A 19,203-nucleotide genomic window follows, 5' to 3' on the forward strand; every position below is an offset into this window, starting at 1 on the left:
GCTGTAGATACATCATTGTTTAAGGCCTACAGGTGTGGCCATCCAAATGTTAATGATGACAACTGGATAAGCACAACTATACAACTATGCAACCACCTAGTTTCGTTTTGCCTACTCGTACCCTAAGTACTGAGAATGTCATTTATCTTACACACACACACATCATATCAAATGCAGAATGAAAATGAAGAACGCAGGTCATTTCAATGCTTTTTATTTGAGTGTGAAACCATTCATATCTTGCACAACTGTACAGATAAAACTATTTCCATTTTAGCTGTAGACATGATTATCACACTAAAGTGGTGTGATCAAAGATTTTATTTACAGAACAATTGCTAAAACATCCGATGTCATATTTCCATTTATTTCTTACCCATAGGGTAATAGGTCCACCATAATTCCTTGGTGTTTTTATAATACAGAAAGAAAACCTATGTTAAATCTCTAACAAACCTCACAAATTGCTACAAATCCGACAGAAAAATGCCTACGAAAAAAATTTTCCAAAAGTACAATACATTTTTTATTTCCACACATACACAGTATAGTATAGGCTCAAAGGCACAGCTTTGAATTTTTTTTTTTCTATCAAAGTGTCGGAAATTATTATAGTTTTATGAAGGAACCATGAAAGTCATTCTCACACTTGGTGCTTGGTAAGTTAAAAGTTTGGCCCATTCGGTTTCACAAAGTTAATACAGCAGAGCTGAGTATGATACTCAATGCCATAAATCCACATTCTCAGAGAACTTTAAAAACCCCTCTCTTGCCTTTTGCTGACACTACCCATTGTGCAAACTTAGGACAAATACTTGCATGTAGAAGAACCGGTCCCCTACAACCCTCAGTCAACTTAAGGCATACAGAACAGGCCTCGTCCTTCCCTCTCAACAGTGCTTACATTCCAGGACCATGCAGGGACTGTGACAGACATGAATGAGGGTACTGGGAATCTCGAGGTTCCAGACACCTCCCTTTAGCCCTGGAGCTCCAGGAAGCCCTGGTGACACCACCAGAAAGAAGGGGTACTTGGGGCATATCTGAGGGCTGTTCTTTGTACAGTCAGATGACAGACAGGTGGAAAGGCGGATGCTCTTGGTAAATTATGTGCCCATCCAAGAACACAAACCAGATTCTGTCTCCAGTAGCCATCCTTTAAGACTACAGAGCTTTTGTCAACAGGAAAATAAGTAGTTTACTGGGAGTAGTTGCCAACATAACGCAAAGTCATGGAATAGAGGGAAGAGGCACAGGTCAGCCTGCCCAAGATAGTGCTTTATCCAAACAGTCAAGTCTGGCTTGGCTACGGGAACCCAGTCTGAACTGACTTTTAGTGAGTCCCATTTCTGAACTAAAGTTTACGCATCCCACACTGAACCCCAGCCTCATGGTCATTAGGAAAATGGATGCCTAGGAATAGTCTGGGAGTTATGATGTATAGAGATAAAGTCTTCTGGGGGGTGGGTATGGGGCTTATTATTATTATTAATAATTATTATTAATATTAAATATGGATTCCTATGAAAGCAGTCATTTAGCCCATCCTGTGGAGGCCTCTCCGTTGATGTAAGCAAAGCCAGGAAAGTGTTGCATGTGCTCATACTCAGAATTCCTGCGCGTGGTCAGGGGTGTGTACATGTCACTAGAGTTTCCGTACCTCGTGGAATGCACAGATGGGCTTGTGTAGCACGTGTTGGCTGTGGGCACCTCTGGCCATCGGGGGGTGACTGGGGTAGGATGCAGTCTGGGAGTACTGCTCATCAAACAAGGTTCCATCCGGGAAGTAGGGCTATTAAAAGGGTACTTGTTGAGGGGAAAAGAAATTCCACAAAGTTAAAATTAGCCTGAATTTACACATACACAGCATCAGTCATGCTCACAATTTACGTTAAACTTCTTAAGATGCTATTAATGAAAGTCGATGGGAAGTCAGCAATGAAATGCTGAAAGACCGACTTTTGGTCTAGGAAGTATCCAAGAGGAGACATGCAAAGGATTTCACAGGCAGAGCTGGGCTGATGTTCGCTCAACCGGTAACATGGAGTTTGTGCTCTTAATCTTTTGGGAAGTCAAACCCAGAAGAAGGAATAACCACAGTGGGAATACAGGAACGTGTGTGTGTGTGTGTGCACGAGTAACAGCATGTCCAGATAGATAAGAATGTATGGATGGATGGTTTTGAACTTGATCATATTATCATTTAAGGAGATGTGATAGGTCCCACTCCATAAACCCGAGAGAACAATACTGCCAAGAAAAACACAATGACATCATTAAAAATAGCATTTTACAGTTGAATTCAATTATGAACTGCAGCCTAAAAGCAGGCTTTTGAAGAGGAAGCAAGTCAACAGCTTCAAAGGTTATTATTAGTGCCTATCATTTAGAGAACATCTCTCTTTTTGGTTCACAGTCACCGAAGTCCTGGAAGACACATCAGCAGGAAATGGTAAATTACTGGGCTTGGTGTGACTGTGGAAGGAGGAGTCAAGATAAGCCACCTGGGAGGGGAGGTGGGGGAGCTTTGTGCAGGTCAGAAAAACAGGTGTTAGGAGCTACAGGAAGAGGGGACACGGTTCTAGAAAGAATTAGGAATAAGAGGCGTGCCCCTGAAGTGCAGCTTCTTGTACATTCTTTTCCGTTTCCAAGACAGCTATGCAAATAAGCTGCTTTTAGTACAATCCGAGGGGAGGAAGGGGAGGAGCTCTGGGCTCCCTCTGAGAGCTCCCTCTTTGCAGACCAGTCAACACAAAGATTTCCTTGCTGTGCTCAAGGCCACCCCAACATGAGCAGGATGGCAAGGGCAGTGAGCAGGGAAAAGAGTCTACGTGTGAATGTATGAATTCTTCTGCTCCCCATCTGTCTTCCCTGACAGTTGGAGAGTGGAACCCGGAGGGATTAGGTGGGAGGCTGCCTCCTGTGAGGGAGGGAGATGGCAGAAGCCTAGACAGCCAGGAGAAGGGGTTATGACAGCAATGGCTGCTCCCTGGAGTCAAGGGGGCTAAAGAACTGTTCTGCCTCTTTGAGCGGGAGCCCGAGGAAAAGCAGGGGAAGGCTGTTAGGCCTAAAGCATGCAAAGAGATCCAGCTATTCATAGGTCAAGAAAGAGGGCTCCAACTTCCAACAGCAAGGGCTCTGTCCTACACAGGACAGACAGCATGTCTTAATAGAGCAAAGGGTAGCCACGGATGGTCAAAAGAACAGGTAGGGAAGAGAGGAAAGGGCATCGGTGGCATCTGAACTTGGCGGTGAAGATGCCAAGGGCTGTTGCCAAGGAGACTATGGACAGCATGCAGAGGCTTTTTATAACCCCAACCAACTGGCTGTGTGCATGGCAGCCATGGTGGACCCTCAGGCCTGAGCACTGGGATTCTAGCCCAGGACCCACTCTAATTCCCAAAGAGACCATAACAAGATTGGGCCCTGCCCAAGGACAAGATCCCAGGTGGTAAGCAGATGATATTAAGAAATACTATTTCCAAATCGTCTTTAATTTTCTCAAAGCTTCTGCTTCCCGCTCTGATATCTCTCAAGGAAGCTCCCTAAGATGCACGTACCCTCACTGGTGGTGCTCTCCCTGGCACACAGGTCCCCCCTCTAGTCCCCTGGCATGCCAAGCTGGCTCCCACCTGTCCCCTTGGCCTAGAACACTTCTTTACCACCCCCACCTCCAAGCTCCATCCAGGCCTGCCTCTTCAGCATTCTTCAGGACCTCAGCTCAGATGTCACCTCGGCAGAGAGACTCTTCTGGACATCTCATCTCGCCAAGCTAAGTGCGCCACCCTCCACTCTCAGGTCAGGATCTTAGTACCCCTGCTGCTTTGCTGTCTCCTTCCACTGGCTTATATTCCTGAGCTCTTGCTGGGGCTTGATCGTGTTCTCCACCACATTTCCAGCATCTGGGAAGATGCCTGGCACCTAGCAGGTGCTACATAACTACTTGGGGAGTGAACGCTAGAATGTTACCTCTGGAAAGAACCCACGTTGTACATGGGACAAAAATGGGATCCACAGAGTGAGGTGCCACGTGGCAAGCAGCTGCCACAAAAGCCCAGTCCTAAGGTGGCACCTTCCCCCACATCAATCTAACCAGCCCAAGCGAGACACGACCCACCTCAACTGAACTACACAAAATTTGGGGAGGAAAACACTCCTTTTTTGGAACTCAGCCCATTAAGCTTGGATCTCTGTCACTCTTCCTTTGAGCTCCGTCCTCCCCTACAGACCACAGGGTCTTACAACTGACCAGGCCTCAGGTGACGCCTTGGCTTGGGTAGGTAAAATGGCAGTGTGGACTTGGGGCTCCCTTCCCACCGAGTCCAAGAGAGTGTGGCTTTTGTGCCTAATCAAGGATCCTAGATGCAGCTGTGCCCAGGGGTTGTGTCACAGACTCAAAAGAGTAATTGCCTGGAAATGAGACTGGCTCAAAATATCTCCAATGTGACAATAAAATTCTGTTACCACGGAATCCGGCCTGGAAAATTCTGTCCTGTTAGGTCAGCTAATTGCAAATGAGTCAGTGACTCGTTTTCCCCGTGGTGAAGAGACCATTGAAAGAAGAGAGGCTGCAGTGCCTGCCGCCTCGGTCTGGCGATGAACGCCGCCAATGAAGCTTCTATGTAGTCTGGGGGGAGCACCCGCCTCACCTTTCACACTTTACATCCGGTTTCACGCGGGGTCCTCGAGCATGCTGGGCACAAACCCCGGGGTCCAGAGACCTCTGCCCGGAATAAAGGCGCTTTTTGTTAAGGGCCCCTAACCGGAAGTTAGCCTTTTCTAGGTCAGATCCCACCCTGTTGCGACTGATGTTAAGGTGGAGATGAGTCGCTAGTCCCGACCCTGTGAGTGGGGTGTGTGTGTGGGGGGGGGGGGTGCCCATGGGCACGTGTGTGCCCGTGTGCACAAGCGGGCAAGGGTTCTGCCAGGTGGCATGGCATGAGTCCGTCTTGGCCGAGACTGACCCGGGGCCTCCAGGGGACCATATTCGGAAGTTCTATTTTGAGAAGTGACTCCTCACACCCAGGGCTGACTTTCCTGCTCATGGGGAGGGAAGAATGAGCCCTTTATCCCAGACCCTTACCAAACGGGCTGCTACTTGAGCAGCCTGTCGGGAGCACAAACTGTTTTCCTATAAAAGGCGGCTCTTACTACCCGAAATTCTGTCCGTGGGCACCCCCACCCAGGACATAGCTCCCCCAAATCTTTACCAGACGGTCCACATCTGCTGAGCTTTTAGGCCCAGGATTGAGTTTCCTACATGTGCAACACTTAGGACTTCACTATAGCAAGTTCTCAAAGCATGGTAGCTCTTACTAGTATTCTTTTTCTTCAAGTCATAGGATCATTTGCCCACTCATGATAGGAAGAACCTTAGTGACTGACCATTTGGTCCTACCTCTCATTTTACAGATGAGGGAATTGAGGTCAAGAGAGGGGAAGTGATTTACTTGAGGTCACACAGCAACTTAACGACCAGAGTAAGGATCCACTCATTCATTCATTCACTCAATGACGAGTATTTACTGAGGACCCACCAAGGGTCAGGTATGTTCTGGGCCCTGGGACTATAACAGTCGGGAAAAAAGGACCTGGTCCCTGCCTTCACAGAGTTAGTATAGTGAGGGAGACAGATATTAATTCTATAATTACAAAAAATGTAGCAACTATGATATTATGGATAATGATAATAATATAAACTATGAGCCAGGCCCTGTCCTAGACTTGATTAACTCACTCAACCCTCACCACCACCCTAGGAAACAGGTGCTAGAATTATCCTCATTTTTCAGATGAAGAGATTGAGGTGCCGAGCTAATCAGAGGCAGAACTGAGATTTGAACTTAGGCAGCCTGGCTGTACAGTCAGAGATTTTTAGATCACTATGGTAGACTGTGTTTATCCTCTTGGCTCTGGAGGCTTTCCCAAAGTGGAGCACCCTAAGCAAACTGTGGAGCACCCACTGGCCCTGGGCTGGTCCACGGGAGATGCCTTGAGTGCCATGTGACCGGCTGGCAAGGCTGGGCTTTGGCCATACTGATGAGAAATGAGGAATAACTTTCTGGTCCACTCTAAGTGTCTTTCTAGCCATTTTGCTGAAGGGCCCAGTTCACATTTATAGCTGCTGACAAGGCAGAGTGTCTTGTGGCCATACATTTGGTCTGGTTTGTTTTCTCTTTCTGCTCGGGCAGGAGAGTGGGGAACTGTGAGAGCGGCAGCTGATACCATCTCTTGTTCGCTTACTTTGTTTGATGCGGACAAGTGCAGCATAGTGGCAAGAAGGGTGTTTTTCTGAAATAATTCAAACCTTACCCTGTGCAACTTCATTCATCTGGACTCACTACTTCAGGAATTATGAGGATTCAGGCAGGGCAGAGGTTAACCTTTGTAGTACCCACAAAGAACGCATGTCATGTACAAATGAGTAGTTATAAACAAGGGCACAGAATGCCCTATTTCAAAAAGCAAATGACTTCACATTATTTTGAATATATAAATGCTGAGATGTCTGTGACTACTGAACTTCAGAGAGGTGCTTTATCAGTTCTTTAAGGCAAGCCTGGTAGGCGTTTATTTGCAAAAGTTAGTTTCTTGTGCTGATGACCAATCACATTCTTTAACCATGATTTTTCTTCAATTCAGACTAATCTTTTCCCCACTGAGTCTGATATAAGAAAGCATGATATTTGACTCTCGGGATTGGAACAGCTCGACCTCTGCTCCAGAAAGCTAAAACAAATTAGCCCGGCAGTGGATATTCCTCTGTGTGCTCAGCCTTGAACCAAAGTGTTCAAGGAAAGAAATACAGTATCTCAGGTATGCGATTCTTCTCTCTGCGAACTTGAAACTTAGTAAGAATAGCTGCAGTAACCTCTCACATTTACCTCCTGCCCTCTGAAACACACACCGTGTAGTGTTCACTGCCCCTGCCCAGGGTGGGGACTCAGGGAACTGGCCTTTGCACCTGCTTTGTCCCTTATGACATGCACGACCCAGGGCAGATTCCTCCTGAGATTTTCCTCATCTTTAAAAACTGCAGAAAATGCCTTCTTCCTGAGGTTGCTCTGAGAATTAAGTGAGCCTATAGATTTGAAAGTGCCTGAAACATTGCTTGATGCAGAAATGTTCATGAAAAGTCAAACAATGGATTCTTCGTCTTTAAATAGGACCTTCCCCAGGAGACGCACTGACCTAACCCACCTCCCTGGGCAGAGATGTGCTGTAACTAACGTCTCCCCTCCCCACTTTACAAATGGAGGCGAAGGCATTAACCGTCCAGTGCAGAGCATGAGGGTGTGCAGGGGTCCGAGGGGTGATGGGACCTTGTCTAAGAGCCACAGGGCACGGTGGTCAAGAGGCCTGCGGGACCCTACGGCCTTCCTACACCTAGTCTGGGTTCAGAGGGCTCCTCCACGGGCATTCACTGAGTCCTCAGCCCTTGGATTAGGACCAGGGATTCAGTGACAGTGCTCCCGCTGGGGCCTGCTGGGATTTCCAGAGAGGATGCTGCAGACCTGTCTTTGATCACCAGGAACCGCACGGGCCTTTAGGAACACTTGGCTTCATTTTATGGCAAAGGCTTTAAAAATAACACCCTGGAAAAACCGGCTCCAGAAATTTCAGAAGGAGGTCGAAGGAGGGAAGAAAGAGGGAAGATAATGCTGGGAGCTGTGGCTTGGGATTTCAGCCTCCTGTCTCCCACTGGAGCAGAAGTTCTCCCAAAGTGGGCACGCTTCCGTGTCCCTCTCCCCACATTCTCAGAGGCTAGAGCAGTGCTGGCCTCATAGCGGGCACTCAACAGTCATTGCGGAATGAAGGAATGAATGAATGGGCTGCTGAGACGGTGGCTGCAGCTCTAAGTCATTTAGGGCATCACCGTGAGGAGCAGACTCTGCTCCCAAGAGAAGCAGGACCTATGGAGGGGCATCCCTGTGTGACGCACTTGGAGAGCTATAGTGAATGCCCTAGGGGATGATTTAGAGGAATCAACTTCTTGGCTTGTCTGGGGATTATACCAGAGCTCCCCTTGGTACTGCCGATGGAAATCAAAACAGATGCCTGTTTGCCCCCAGTGCCTGTGTGTTGTGGATACACTGCTCGGTCCCTTCCCTCAGAGGCAAGTCTGCACTGACAGCTGATGTCACGCAGCCTCCATCCCAGCTCCTGACCTGCCGCCTCTGTTGTAGATGCCTGCAAGTACTCCATGGCAGCGTTCCCTGCTTTCCCGGCCCCCTCTCCGCTTTGTCGTCCTGCCTGCGGGACGTAGCTCTCATCTGGTCTACCCAAACCTACCTCAGCTCCTGCCTGGCTGCACACCACAGCTGCTTAGGCTGACCCACCCTCTGTTCACCCCTCTGTTCAGGAAGCACAGAATGCCTTCATATGGGAGGTGACATGGGCTGGTGTTTAAGTGTCTGGGTAGCTGGGGTCACACTGGGTTCAAGTCCTCAGGCAAGTTACTCTCACTTCCCTTCTGCAAGGGTTACCATGTGGATGTGGAACGTGCTCAGCACCATGCTTGGTATAAGCCAGCATGCAGTAAAAGTTAGCTGTTGTTTTTGTTGGGTGTGCCATGTCCTGTGACCCAGGGATCTCCCATTTAATGTCTGCCTTCAGGGAGCTTTGGGGGTCTCCTGCAGGTGGCAGGAAAGGAGGCAATGAGACATAAACCAATAGAGGCAGGCCCAGCAGAATGGTACCTAAAATGGTCCTGGAGGAAGGGCGAGGGCGGTGTCCAGAAGTGCCGCCCAGGCAGAGGGATGCTTGGCCTGACCACAAGCAGAAGAGGTTGGGGAAGAGAACCCCAGCTCAAGGAGAGGACCTGGGAGAACCCCACGTGGGCTGGCATAGCCGGAGCCAAAGTGGGGGTGTGGCTGGTAGGCCAGCAAGGCAAGTAGAGCCCAGACTGTAATGAGTCTTGAGAGACATGCTGAGGAATTGTACCTGAGTATGACAGCGACGACATGCAAAAGAGGAAGAGTGTTACGGCCAGCTGGGTTTTTTTTGCTGAAGCTTTCTCTAGCTACAGTACTGGGGATGAAACAGCGACGAGGCAAGTTTAGCGACACAGAAACGGAAGGGTAGGCTTTTGTCATCATCTGAGTTGGATAAAGACCTGATCTAAGGCAAGAACAGTGAAGGTGCCAAGACGCTGGGGAACTGGATGGCATTGGTGCCCAGCTGTGTTGGGGGCCAGTGCACAGGAGTGTCTGAGACAAGCAGAGGGCCCAGCGCTGGTGTGGCAGGAGCGGCCACAACTGCCATTCACCAAGGCCACAGAAGAGCAGTTTGGTTTGTTAGACAGTGAAGAGCCAAGGGCGATGTGAGGCCTGAGAATGATCTGACAGGGTGCATTTCAGGAGGATTCTTCTGGTAAGATTTTGTGTGGGGGCCTGACTAAAAGGAACAGACGTGAAACCGAGAGACCAGGTAGGATGATGCTGAGGTGACAGTCCTGACAGGACTCAATGACGGTCTGTCTGCACCAGGAGGGGCGAGGGCAGAGGAGACAAAAGGTCCAGTCTGAGAGTGGCTGCCGGAGAAAAGGTGACAGACATGGCGGCTGACTGGTTCCAGGGAGCAAGGTCAAAGGGGAGACAGAACTAAAAACACGTAGTTGGTACCCGCGAACGTGAAAGCAAGGAGGGGTGAACACTGGCTGAGCACCCAGCGTGGGAGCCACTGGAGGGGAGAGATGGCCCCTTTCCTTGGAGGCCCACGGGCTGTGCACACAGTATGCAGAAGGTGCTTGCTAGTTGTGTTAAACTGGCTGGTTCTGGCGCCAGGCACACCAAGGCCTGGGCAGGCAAACAGGGCGGCGACTCACCTGTGCAGAGCTCCTGTGATAAGGAGAGTAGTGGAGCGGTCCCGAGATGGCTGTGTCGTGCGGGAGGGCCGGGTACTGGCTCTGCATCGGGGGAGGATGCTGGTTGCCATAGCTCCCATAGTTATAGCTTCCCGTGTATCTACAACGCATTAAGCACATTGGATGTGGTGAGTAATAGCAGGGAGAACACATCAGTTTGACAACTTGAAAAAATCAACCTCCTCTATCTACTTCTTTTGCCTTTTAGTTCTTTTTCTTTTCTCCCCCATTTTGCTTCTTTTTGTTTCTTCTACCGTCTCCGCTCTGCGGCTTTGTTGTGGTAGTTTTACACTCCCAGGTGGATTTTCCTTCTCCCCTTAGCACGCGCACAGGGAGTGAAGGCCAGCCCCCGAGCAAAACATCATTAGTGACACAAACCTCTCCCCCTGGTGTGGCGAAAAGCCCCAGGTCAGAGCCTGCAGTCAAAGAGGGAAAAAAGAAGGGACACTTTGGGACTTATGTTTTTGTGTTGTTCGGGCCTCTGCTTCCCCGTCTGGGGAAGGATGTGGTGTGTTTCCATGAGCTCTCTCCTGCGGGGACACCTCGGCCAACCAGGCATCAGGGTCCGGTTCCAAGCTTGGCTCCACCACTTCCTAAGCTGTGGGACCTTGGGCTGCGCACATCCTTGTTTCTCACATCTGTGAAAGTGCCGCACGTGGTTATTCTGGGGAGCATATATGTGAGGACACTTGATGAAACAGAAAGTCAGGAGGAAACATAGCCTCTGACCACTAGCCTCCTGGAGAACGGCAAAGATGCTGACACCTGACCACGTGGATGTCTCATCTGCCATTTCTGCAGAATCGGAAGCTCTCTGGAGCAATCTCAAAGTCAATTTTAAATGCGTGGAAAAATACTCTTAAGAGACCCCCTCCCCTGCCCGCCAACAAAATCATGGCTGCCCTACTGACTGGTCGGGAGCACCTGAACCCATGGAATTAACTTGAACTACACCAACAGCCAGGCCTCCGTGCGGACAGGACGGAGTGGTCCTCCTCCACGTCCCCCTGCGTCCCCCACAGCTGGTCTGTTGGAACCTGGCTCGTGAGGCTCACAACACCCGCACGGGAGAGTCTCGCCTTCCGGAGAAAAAGGGCCCTTTTTAACACATACATGTTTTTCAGATCACTGCATATTCGACACCGAACAAGGAGTGTCTTCGAATAAAGAGAGTGCAGGATGGCAAAAAGCGGTCTATGACTCAGGTCACCCTTTTAAATGGGTTTGTACTTTATTCTTCACGGTAACATCACTACACAAATTGGGAGAAAAAATATGGGCAAAACAAATGATTTATCTGTCCGGGGTCCAAAGCACCACTGGATCCCGCAGAGATTCCCTGAACCCCATTAGTAACTGCTGCCCTCCAGGGCCCTCCAGCCTCAGGGACCTACCATGCAGCTGTATTTTGTGAGGCTCCAGCGTGCACAGAGAGCCAGTCAGGGGAGCTGCTGAAAAGGAGTTTTCAGGTGAGGCTCCAGCTGGGTGGCCGTGGGGGACTGGACTTGATTTATCAAGCAGGGTCACCCATGCCTACCTCACCTGTGAGACCGTCTTATGGGATGTGGGGCTGGGCACCCTGAGACCTCAACAAAGGCGCAGCCTTCCTGTCCTCTGAGAAGACCCCTGCTGAAGAAACCCTGGCCTTTCAAACTTAAAAGGCAACGTCCCGGGAAAGTCACCTACCCGTGCTCCTCTCTGTGGGGGTAAACTGGGATCCTGTGTGTGACCGAGGAGGAAGGCACATGCGTACTCCTCATACAGGGCAGCTGCTGGGAGTTTTCAGCTGGGGACCCTGCCGCCGTTGTCACCGTGTAGGTTAGAGACCATGTGTATGACTGCATCGCTCCTGCAGAGACAGATGAAGATGTGTCAGGCACCCCACCCCCCCCGTTTTTCCTTAGGCTGCTAATGCCTTCCCATTGCTCTTCAGCTGAAAGCACAAACCTTTACAAAGCATGGGGCTTGGCTCCTACTGGCCTCATCAGAAGCCCCCCTCTCCTCACTGCCCTTGAACAATCGGATCCAACCACAGTAGCTTTCTTTCATTTTTTCTCAGGGTGCCATGATTCCCAGCACCACAGGGCCTTTGCACTTGTGGTTTCTGCTGCCTGGAACCCTCAGGCTTCCCTTAGTACTCAGTCATTCTTCATATTTCAGTTCAAAGAGGCTGTCTCAACCCTAGGCTAAGTCAGATCTCACACTGCATGGTGGTGCCTACTACAATTTATAATCTTAACACCCATTAATGAATCGATTTAATTAATGTCTAATCCCCCCACCAGACTATAAGCTCTATGAGGGTAGAGCCCACCACTGGTAGGCCAAAGATTTTCAATAAAAACTTTAAAAGGAAGAAGAGAGAAAGGAAAAATGGGAAGAAGGAGAAAGAGGGATGTAATAGAGGGGACAAATGAAAGCTCAGGGTGATACAGCTGAGACAGGCGCCCCAAATAACCTCTCAACACTCAACTCAATAGGTGTTAAGGAGCCAGCAAATTGCTTTAAGCAAACATAAGTAGATTACTGGGCTCTACCTGCCCAGGTCTTTTTGAAGATTATTAGACAGTGACCTTAACGGTGACCTATTCTATACGTAGTATTAATTCCATTAATTTGCTTTTTAATTGGATACCTTGAAGGTGCTAGGGACTGGGAAAAACACTGACAATATTTAAAACCCTCGAGAGGCTTAAGAACTTTATGAGATCGTTAGGACAAAATATAGTAATTTAAGAAATCACTAACAGTGATAAGAAAAACTTATCAACTTACTTGCTTGATACATTTTAGAATGTTGATATAATAGAAATAATTAAACCTGTTTTAAAAGGTAGTGGGACTAGGATTCAGCACCTCTTTGCAGGCACAGGGGAGGCTGAAGAACCGGTTAAGGGAGGTGAAGTAAAAAAGAAAACTTTGGTCCTTCAATCGTTTCCTTTGTGCAGCAGACCATTTTCATCTTGAAATTCTTCTGGGAGGATAAAGGAAAGGTTTTCATTTTAAAAAGTTAGTCCACTCCATCCCAAGGACTTTGCAAAAACAACCCACGGATAGCTGCACTAACACAGAGCAGGAGAAGGAAGCAGAGGGTTGGTGGGTCAGCACTGTGCCAGTTACATGACAGCGAGGACACCCTGAAAGGTGTGTGAGAATGGCATCCTGTTTTAAAGACATTCGTTTACTATTCGAAGAACTCTGTATTGAACCCTGCGGTAAACTGGAGAATCTTTTAGAATGCAAATACTGTCTTTTTTTTTTTTTTTAATGAATTGACAAAGATTCGAGAGCATGAAAAGAGACACTATTTATTGAGCATCTCATATAGGCCAGATACTGTGCTAAGTGCTTCACAGACACCCTTTAAGGAAATATTACCCCCAGTTCACAGATGAGGAAACCAGGAGCTAAATCTACAATAGTTTAAGGGAGCACATAATATAGAAGATTCAAAAAGATAATATTAAAGTAGGAGTGATAAAAGAAATGAAAACAAAATTGGAGTGAAAAGTGCAATTTGGAGGCAAAACATATACCCTAGAGGTCCAGATGCTTCCCATAGGCAGGCCTTAAACTTGGCTCAGAGCTGTCCAGGAGCCAACACTCAAAGGGACACCTGACAAGTTAGGAGCCATATGCTAGTGAGTTGCAGGAGTAGATGGTCTTTGGAATTAAGATCAAACAGGAATTTCTTTCAGATGCACCCTCCTAAAGAGGCACCAGAGAACCATTTAGCAGTGTCCTCAACAGCACCCATAGGGTGGACTCTGTGTCTTGGATCTGAGGACTGTTCCTTTTCTTAGCACTGACTCCAGAAGAGTAGCATCACACACAAGTCCAGCTCAGAAAAACTTAGGATGTGATGCCCAAGGGCCCACAGTGAGGGGGTGGCCCAGTGGGGCTGAACTCCAGTCAGCCGCACATCTTCCACTTCATCCACCATAATGTCTCTCTGCTCTGGGTCCTAGTTCTGCCATGCACTGGCTGTAAGATCTTGAGCCAGCCTCTTCAATTTTACATGCCTTTCATCATCTGTGAAATAGGGCTAATTATACCTCGCTTGTAGGACTGGTGTGAGGGTTAACAGAGGGAATATATGTCAAAGAGCCTGGCATGTGGAGGCTCTGAATGATATTCAAGCGCTCTTCATTATGAATTCAGGTATTCTTATATCAGACTTTCCCAAAGTAGAAATCTCTGTATTTCCCATTTTAGATTCCGGGGAATTAAGACAAGTTCCTTGGGTCAGATTCTGTCACCAGGGATGAAACGTCGGAACGGCAACAATGATTTAACTAATTAGAGAAATTCCCAAACATGTTTTTGTGCAAAGGGACAACTGTCCTTATCCATCAGTATGGCTGAAAGAACCCCTTTCTGCTTTGGACATTGACACCATATCCCCCACCCCACCCCCCGCAAAGACAGTGACTTTAGCAGCCTGTGTGCTAGGTCTCATTTATAATAAATGCAAGACTAGAAGGAAACCCCCCAAAACGGTCATGTCTCAGATGATTGGATTATTCACGACTGCCCTCCTCTATATTTTGAATTTCATATGAAATTATATAACTGTTGTAATTTTTAAAAATACCCTTTTAATTCAAACAAGTTATCGCTGGGTGTTAAGACTGAGGTTAAAAAATGCTTAACCTTCTTTTTTCTTCGTTTTGCTTATCTGTATTTTTTCTATAAAGAATATGTGTTGTTTCTGTGAAGAGAAAAACATTATTAAAATATATTAAACAAATTTCACAATTGGAAAGAAATTGGAAGGGGTGGGAAGCTTGGGAAAACAATGAACCAGCCACAGCAAGCAATTAACCCTTCACACCCTTGGGACCTCAGCAGAGCACGGCAAGGTCAGTGGATATTTAAAAGGGGCAGCCATGGAAGCCAAAGGATTTTCTGCTCCCACTAAGCAGCAGGAAGACATGGTGAGACTGGCCATCAACTGCGAGAAGGCAGCAGAAGTTACTTTTGTGAGAGTTTCTGGAGCACAGCAACTGTTCCTTATTCGTCTCTGTATCCCCAACAGAGGGTGTGCCAAAGAGTAGGTGTTCAGTGAATTTTTGTTCCATTGAAGTTGTTGTTGGAGGAGTAAATGCTGCTAGAAATAGACGTTATCAAACAAAAAGCTAGTGGAACTCTTGGGAAAATGGGCTCCTGTGGTCTGGGAAACAAAACCCCTAAATGGCCATGTGCCAGCAATCTAACAGATGCACTCAGGCAGGCTTGAGCAGACTAACACCTACTGGCTTGGGTGACAAGCCCTCTCTGCCTGGGGAGCAGAAAAGAACACCCCTCTCATTCCTTCCTCTAACAGTGGGACCTCCATTGAGCAGTGCTGCTGCTGCTTTTTTAAAGTAACCGGTAAAAGAAAATCTGTGCAATTAACAGTTTGTGCTTAATTTTTAAGACAGCTCTAATGCTTTTTATTTGTTGGTAACACAATAACAGACCTTTCCTGTTTGTCTAAATCCCCTCTCTTTCTCTTATACTCCCCTCCTTATTCCCTCACCTCTAATTAAAAATCCGAGAATAGTGCTGAAAGTCTCTGATCTTTGAGAATCCTCTAAAGATGCTATAGGATTTGAGAACCCTATAAAGTTGTTCACATTATCGTACTGAAACTGCTAGAGAGGAATGTGTTCTTTCCTTCTTATCCCCAACAAAACATTCTCCTTCAATTTTTTTTTCCTTGAAAAGGGGAGGTGCTTAAAAAGGGAGTGTCTCAGGATAGGGAGGGTGCTTGGAACATAATAGACAATTAATAGTGACTGGTTAAACAAATGAATGAATGAGTGACCAGCCAACATAAACCAGGCCTCATGCTAGTTTCTTTTTATACATTGACTCACTGAACGTTCACAACAACCTTTTGAGGTAAGTAATATTACCTCGCCTTCCTCAAGTAAGAAAATTGGGGCCCAAGACTCAGTAGGTAAGTGGCAACTGACTTGGGATTTGAACCCAGATCTGCCCAACTGTATAGCCTTTCCACATAACAGTTGCTTCTCACCCTTGAGTGTACATTTCAATCCCTGGAGATCTTGGTAAGTTGCAGATCTGATTCAGTTGGGAGGTTGGGAGTTGAGCCAGTGATCCTGCATTTACAAGATTCTAAATGATGACGGTGCAGGTGGTCCATGGAGCATCCTTTCAGCAGCAAGGCTCTATGAAACACTGCCTCCTATCATGTATCCTGCATGCTGACGGCCATTACAAATCAGGAGTGATGAGACTCTGGTCATTCCCTCCCTTGGGAACTTGGACTAAATAATTTGAACCTTTTGCCCCTTGGATTCTATGAACCATCACGGATACTGCTCACATTTGGAGTAAACCTAAGTCTTTGTTAATACCTTCCTGAGAAATAAGCTCCTTTAAGTATGTCTAGATTCTAGCGCTGCCCTGACCTATATGGTCACTAGTATACATTTAAATTAGCTAAAATGAAATACAATTAAAAGTTCAGTTCCTTAGTTGCACTAGCCACGTTTCAAGAGTGGTGTTTACTGTTGTGGACAGCTCAGATTAAAAACAAAACAAAAAAACAGAAAAACAAAAATTTTTCATCATCATGGAAAGTTCTATTTGAACAGCATTGCTTGAGAGTATTGGATACTAAACAAACATTTCCTGTAACCTTCAAAGCTGAGAAGTGAAGGAGAGTTTATGTATGCATCTATCTCCATCCCCACTGGCTATCATCTATCCTAAAGGTGTTTGTGCTTAAGGAGAATATTTGCTGAAGTCGAAAACAACTGAGTTACACTTTACCAAAAGTTCCAGGGCCAAAATCTGCCCAACAAAACTAACCAGGGGCAGCAAATTAATCAGCTCCCAGAGAAAGAGAGAGGGATTCATGACCTGGCCCCTGACCACCTCTGCATCTTCCTAGGCGGGTACCCTCTCCCTTCTGTATATGCACTGGTAAGCCCCGCTCTGCCAGGCTCTTTTCTGCCACAAGCCTTGCACATGCTGCTCCCCACGACCGACAAATGACTTTTTCTCCTCCCTGACCTTTATGTGGCTGGCTCTGTGAGTCTTCAGGTCTCAGATAAATGTCTCCTCCTCGGAGAGGTCTTCTCTGATCACCATCTATGGTGGGTCCCCATTTTATGCCCTTTCATAGCACTGATGACCATTAAAATCATATATTTACCTGGTGGTTTACTTCTGTATTGATTCTCTTACCCACTAGCATGTAGGTATCAAGAGGGCAGCGATTGTGGCTGTCTTTTTCACTTTTTTACCCCAGGACATGGCACAGATTAGACACAGAATTACTGTTTGCTGAATGAATGAACAAATGAACGAATGAGCAGATCCAAAGACCCCAACACAAAGCCAAGACCTTGATGGTGAGAAATCAGGGGCTGATTAAACAATCTATTTTCAATTCCACACTCTATTTCCTAATTCCATTCTCTTAAAGGAAAGGAAGCAACGGGATGGAGGAGGAGGCATTCACTGGCGAGGACAACTGTGAGGTTCTGTAAATGGGTCATAGCGGCTCTGTGGCAGGGCCGCAGTGCCCACCATATCCCACTCCTGTTAGCTGTCCTCAGAATAACTGAGCTTTTGTTATTTGGAAAGACTAGGGGCCAGTTATCTTTGTTACCACCTCGACTGATGCAGAGAAAACGCAGCTGGGCAGGCCAGATGTTCTACAGTTAGGGCTGTTTATGAGGAATGTGCCTTTATTTCTTTAGGCATCCTAGCATCTCAATGATTTAATTTGCAGTTTTTGTGTTGCAGGGAACCCTTGGTGGGAAGTTGAAAACGTGAGTTTAATAGTTAACTTTTATTGTCATTGCTGAAGAAGGGAATACTTAAAATGACATCATAAACGAGGTTGTCTTAGAACCCTTTGGTGGCCTGACCTGGCCAGAGTGGAATCTGAATGTTTTGCTTCAAAAGACATTAACGAACGGAGCCCAGTGTCATGTTAAGTGGGCTGCTCAGTTTGGATCTGCCTGCCAAGCTCGGATCCAGATTTTCTTAGAGGAAGCTAAGGTTTCTGAACCTTGCTGGGCCATGAGGGAGGTGGCAAGCCCACAAAATTAGAAGGAAAAAAGAAAAGGATAAGCGGGCAAGGTTCTACCTTGTGGAAATCTGTCAAAATGGAACCCTTGCCCTGGTCTTTTATCCAGGTGCTGCCTCAGACTCTGACACACCCAGTCACAACTGGCCCTGCGTCAGGTGCAATGTGGGGTGCCTGATATTCCTTTTTTGCTTTTACACCGTAAAAACAATAAATACCACCTTCAGACATATTCTGGGAGTTCCCTTCGTGGCTTCATGGTTAACGAACCTGACCACTATCCATGAGGATGCAGATTCAATCCCTGGCCTCGCTCAGTGGGTTAAGGATCTGGCATTGCCGAGAGCTATGGTGTGGGTTGCAGACGCAGCTAGGATCCCGAGTTGCTGTGGCTGTGGTGTAGGCTGGTAGCTGCAGCTCTCATACCACCCTGAGCCTGGGAACCTCCGTATGCCACGGGTGTGGCCCTAAAAATAATAATAATAATAATAATAAAGACATATTTGGTAATACATATAGACATGGACAGAGAATTAAATATAGGTATAGGTGAGAGGCTGTTTCCCTAGTCTGTCATATGACTCATTCTTTACACTGCTTTGTATGCACTAGTTCTTGTATCAAAGGATACCAAAAGGTTATGTGCAATGAATGAATTTTCTCTCTGTGCTCACTGAGCAGACACAATACTGTTCTCTTTTCCACAGCTGAAAAATGGGGAGGTGTCCATCAACAGTGGGACACTGACATGTGGAAGAGCTGCAGATATCTGATTGGCCCTGATTCTCAGCAATACATGCATCATCTGAGCAATGAGATTCAGTGTTAGAACCCAACAAGGTCACTAGACCACATAAAGTTTCATTGAAGGTGTTAATAAGCTGTTTCAGCCAAGAGTTATTTTTAATTTTTTTTTTCTCTATGTCTTTATTTCTTGCTTCCAGGTTTGGGTTCTCTTTAAAAAATGGTTTGACTTTTTTTTTTTTTCCTTTAATTGGTAACCACTTTAGATACTTTTTGGAAAGTAATGGTCTATAAATCAAGCAATAATTTAAAGATGGAAATAAAAATTAGCATGAAAACCATATGCTGAGTTAACTTATAAAAAACATGGTGAATGCCTTTAATAAGATTTATAATAAGTGCTTGCCAATTTACAATATTTCTCAATAAAAAATTGCATAGATTCTGAAATTTAAGAAAACTACAGTAGTAGTAGATTTCCTAATATTTAGGTGTATTTCATAGATAATTTGTGCTTTATATTGTAATATCTATAAAACCATAC

At 46.6% G+C, this 19,203-nt stretch overlaps 1 protein-coding gene across 3 annotated transcripts in view; it reads right to left on the reverse strand.

Annotated features, from left to right (window-relative positions):
- Positions 1–273: 273 nt before the first annotated feature.
- RFX4 (regulatory factor X4) overlaps positions 274–19,203 on the reverse strand; it is a 170,251-nt gene continuing 151,321 nt past the window's right edge. For all 3 annotated transcript variants that reach the window (XM_047786475.1, XM_047786474.1, XM_047786476.1), the window contains 3 exons: positions 11,552–11,714; positions 9,827–9,965; positions 274–1,806 (listed from right to left, as the gene is read on the reverse strand). In XM_047786475.1, coding sequence (XP_047642431.1) covers positions 1,534–1,806; positions 9,827–9,965; positions 11,552–11,714 — 575 coding nt within the window. In that variant the 3' untranslated portion in view covers positions 274–1,533. The remainder of the gene's footprint in view (positions 1,807–9,826; positions 9,966–11,551; positions 11,715–19,203) is intronic.

Source organism: Phacochoerus africanus, chromosome 7 (genome assembly GCF_016906955.1).
Source record: "Phacochoerus africanus isolate WHEZ1 chromosome 7, ROS_Pafr_v1, whole genome shotgun sequence".
In the NCBI taxonomy this organism is placed as follows: Eukaryota; Metazoa; Chordata; class Mammalia; order Artiodactyla; family Suidae; genus Phacochoerus; species Phacochoerus africanus.